We start from the raw sequence: 4,220 nt of genomic DNA on the forward strand, positions 1-4,220 counted from the left end.
AAACCAAAATAGATATTAGTCATTCATTAATGACATGTAATAAAGTCACATAAAAGGTGCATGCATATAAAGGTGGTAAAAGTGCATGCACTTTTCTCGTTGTCCACCCTAGATGATGTTGACTATTACTTCTTATGAACATGGCAAGATAGATATGACCGTTGATCTTTATCTTGATAAGGAAAGTGTTTCTGTTTTGATAAAAAGAGAAATGTTAACGGGGGAATCTTGGACATTCCAGCTTAGCTTGGCTGTTTTCGTCGTGCACACGCAAACAAAAACGACTTAAAGACGACTGTATTATATGGCCCTCCGGGAAGAAAAGGGGCACAAAAACCTGGTTAATTATTTAAGATTCATTTATCAGGGTTGGAAATACGCGTAGTGGCCCCCACATAAATTGGAGTCTCCAAGAAGAAGAAGCTGGAAATGGAAAACCCTTCACTCAAAATGTCCATTTTGTACGTAGTTCCTCTTAAACCCTAAACTAAAAATGACCTTTTTTTATGTAATTTTTCTTAAACCCTACGCTGAAAATGCCCATTTTGTATTGAATTCCTCTTCCCGACAGAGGAAAAATTGGATGTCGGAATCGCACCGAACAGCCCCTGTCCTGAGTAAGCTATGCCTATCGCTTAACATTCTCTCGTAACACACTGAATGGCAGTGGCCCTTCTTTCTTTACCCCCTGTCAGATGCGAAATATTAGGAAACTTGGCCACCCTCCCATTCGTCTTCCCTGCGGCTGCCACCTTAGCATTTACAAATTCTCTTCGTATGCTGCCACCCGTCTACTTCTCATTTGACTTTCAAAAAGCTCCATTTTAAATATTAAATGTATTCCCCAACTACCCACCTGGATCTTTCACACGGATTCATTAATTCCTTTGCCCATGTGAGATATTTTCTGCTTCTCTCTCTGAGCTTCTCAGTGAGTTTTTCCCTTTAGTTTTGCCCTTTATGGCGTATTAATGGGCTTTGTCTAGGGTTTTCATTGTCAATAAATTGTGGTAGCAGAGCAGCAGAGCAGAGTAGAAGAAGCTTGGTATTCTCAGCACTGGGAGTTCATCTCCATCAGTGTGCGTGTTTGCAGTGTCAGGCAAAGAAACGTGGATAAATTGTACCTGTTCAGAGGTGGGTTCAGGTTTAGTCAGGATGACTTCCAACAGGCATTGGCCAAATCTCTTCAAATCGAAGCCCTCAACTTCTCAACATCAATGGCACCAAATGACCACCTCTTCAAACATCTCCGGCCCAAACTTGTCCTCTAATGAAGGTAAGAAACCGTTCTTCTCTTCCTTTCTGTTCTCTTCTGTCTCCCTTCTTTTTTTTTTCAAAAATGTGATTAATTTTATCAGATTTTAACAATCTTAGTGTATCGTTTAGCTGCTTTTGAATTCGATTGTGTATGTTTTTCATCAACTTACAACTCTACATCTTTTTTATCATGAAGATGATCCGATCCGAAACCTTAATGACAAAAATACACAATCGAATCCAGCTAGTGACTTCAAAGATGGAATTTTTAGAATATGTATCCTGAATGGTATGTTTTTGATTAACGAATTTTGAAGCAGGAACATCGTCACGGGAGGAAGAGAGAGAGAGGGAGAAGGAGAAGGAGAAAGAGAGGAACCCAGACCCAAAACTCAGATGGAATCCTAAGCCAGAACAGATTCGAATTCTGGAGAGCATATTCAATTCTGGTATGGTGAATCCTCCGAGAGAAGAGATACAGAAGATCAGGATGCAACTTGAAGAATATGGCCAAGTGGGAGATGCCAGTGTTTCCTACTGGTTTCACAACAGAAAATCCCGAACCAAGCAAAAACAACGCCATCTTCAGGCTTCTGCTGAAAAATCCTCTAAATCCTCTGCCACTGGGCAAAGCTGTTTTGACCAATATGGTGTTACCCTTCCCAATAACAATACAAGCTCTTTCATTGGAGAACTGCCTTCCTCTCTGCTGCCTTGTTCTGCCTCATTTCCAATGCAGTACTTGGGTTATCAGCAGACTGAGGGAATTAATACCGCGCAATACCTCAACATGGAAGTAGCACAAATGTGGAATGAAGGTACATCATGTACTGGCAATATTCATGGAATGTCCAATATACCTCAGAATCAACAGACCTATTCTTCATTTCTACACAATGAAGGACAAGCTTATCCTCCATATGTGGATCACCATGCAGCAGCTGAGACCTTTAAACCCCACCAAAATCTCTTATCACCGCCTCTGAATGACAGCACTATTATTCATTCAGGCGCCGGTATGCAAAGATTTTCTTATGCAGATTCAAGAAATGAGATCTATAGTTAAACATTTTTAATGGGTTTGACATGGATGATTTCAAAACCAAATCTTGGGAAAACCATCGTATATTTTTCCAATCCTTGTCGATCCGTTATTAGAAAGAATTATATATCTTATCGTGCACTGTGATCAGAAAAGTTAAATAAATATATATGCATGATAACAGTATTCTCATTTTTTTATGATTGTTTTCTCAATCTCCAAGTTTGCAGAACTGTTCGTTAGACTTATTTATCTATTGTGCGCAGAATCGAGAGTGAGCAGCTCGAATGCTTCTTCATTCACCGTTTTTATCAATGATATTCCAATCGATGTTCCAATGGGTCCTATCAACAACAATACAAACTCTTTCATTGGAGAACTGCCTTCCTCTCTGCTGCCTTGTTCTGCCTCATTTCCAATGCAGTACTTGGGTTATCAGCAGACTGAGGGAATTAATACTGCGCAATACCTCAACATGGAAGTAGCACAAATGTGGAATGAAGGTACATCATGTACTGGCAATATTCATGGAATGTCCAATATACCTCAGAATCAACAGACCTATTCTTCATTTCTACACAATGAAGGACAAGCTTATCCTCCATATGTGGATCACCATGCAGGAGCTGAGACCTTTAAACCCCACCAAAATCTCTTATCACCACCTCTGAATGACAGCACTATTATTCATTCAGGTGCCGGTATGCAAAGATTTTCTTATGCAGATTCAAGAAATGAGATCTATAGTTAAACATTTTTAATGGGTTTGACATGGATGATTTAAAAACCAAATCTTGGGAAAACCAACGTATATTTTTCCAATCCTTGTCGATCCGCTATTAGAAAGAATTATATATCTTATCGTGCACTGTGATCAGAAAAGTTAAATAAATATATATATGCATGATAACTGTATTCTCATTTTTTTTATTATTGTTTTCTCAATCTCCAAGTTTGAAGAACTGTTCGTTAGACTTATTTATCTATTGTGCGCAGAATCGAGAGTGAGCAGCTCGAATGCTTCTTCATTCACCGTTTTTATCAATTATATTCCAATCGATGTTCCAATGGGTCCTATCAATGTGAAGGCCCTCTTCGGTCCAAATGCTGTTCTGTTTCATTCCTACGGCCAACCAGTAATAATGGATGAACAGGGATTCACTTTGCAAGCCCTGCAACAAGGAGCTATGTATTACTTGGTATGTTTGCAGCCCTTTCTCTCATCTATTTCTACTTAAATACTGGTAAAAACAGATGAAACATAGATCAGGCCACATATAAATTGTTTTTATATTTTTTTGCAGATGCAAATATGAATTGGTCGATCGGCTCCCTAGAATAGTGTTCTCTTGTCTATGGCAGACATATATTATTCCAGTTATATATACAGTGCTTAGAAAGTTTATCATGGTCAACTTAGTATTATGGTGATTATATAGCGCATTAGAGCCTTATTATCAGTCTTTTAATAGACAATGGCAGCCTGAGCTTGGGCTGACTTATAGAGTATGTGGTGTTTTGATTCTATAGCATAACCACATATATCTAATGAGTAATTGCACATTGTAATAAGCAGTATACTATTGGTTTATTTTTTATTCTATATAGAAGACATTGTGTCATTGTTTCAAGATTGGAACATGGTTTATTTCCAGTTGTTTGTTTCAACACTACAATGGAAGAACAGTTCATTGTTTTCATCATTAATGGGATATATGCATTGCATGGTGATGGTCGATAAGTATAATAACAAAGGGAAATGAAATTTAAAAAGACAACATTGAACAAGCAAGCTTAGAACATTGCATCTAATTGTCTAGGGTTTCCATTAGACAAAGAACCCCAAACCAACCTGGACAATTACTTTGATTAAGTTTATGCTACTTGTTGAAGCATGAGAACATGAAGGATAGGAAATCCC

The 4,220-nt window shown here is 38.2% G+C and overlaps 1 protein-coding gene across 1 annotated transcript; it reads left to right on the top strand.

The window, feature by feature from the left end:
- The first annotated feature begins 660 nt into the window (after nucleotides 1-660).
- LOC131074083 (WUSCHEL-related homeobox 8-like) lies at nucleotides 661-3,050 on the top strand. The gene is made up of 4 exons (XM_058010625.2): nucleotides 661-775; nucleotides 1,094-1,276; nucleotides 1,578-2,273; nucleotides 2,566-3,050. The coding sequence occupies exons 1-4, from the start codon at nucleotides 661-663 to the stop codon at nucleotides 3,048-3,050; spliced, it is 1,479 nt and encodes a 492-aa protein (XP_057866608.2).
- Nucleotides 3,051-4,220: the final 1,170 nt, after the last annotated feature.

The sequence above is a fragment of the Cryptomeria japonica genome, chromosome 4, assembly GCF_030272615.1.
Source record: "Cryptomeria japonica chromosome 4, Sugi_1.0, whole genome shotgun sequence".
Lineage (NCBI taxonomy): Eukaryota > Viridiplantae > Streptophyta > Pinopsida > Cupressales > Cupressaceae > Cryptomeria > Cryptomeria japonica.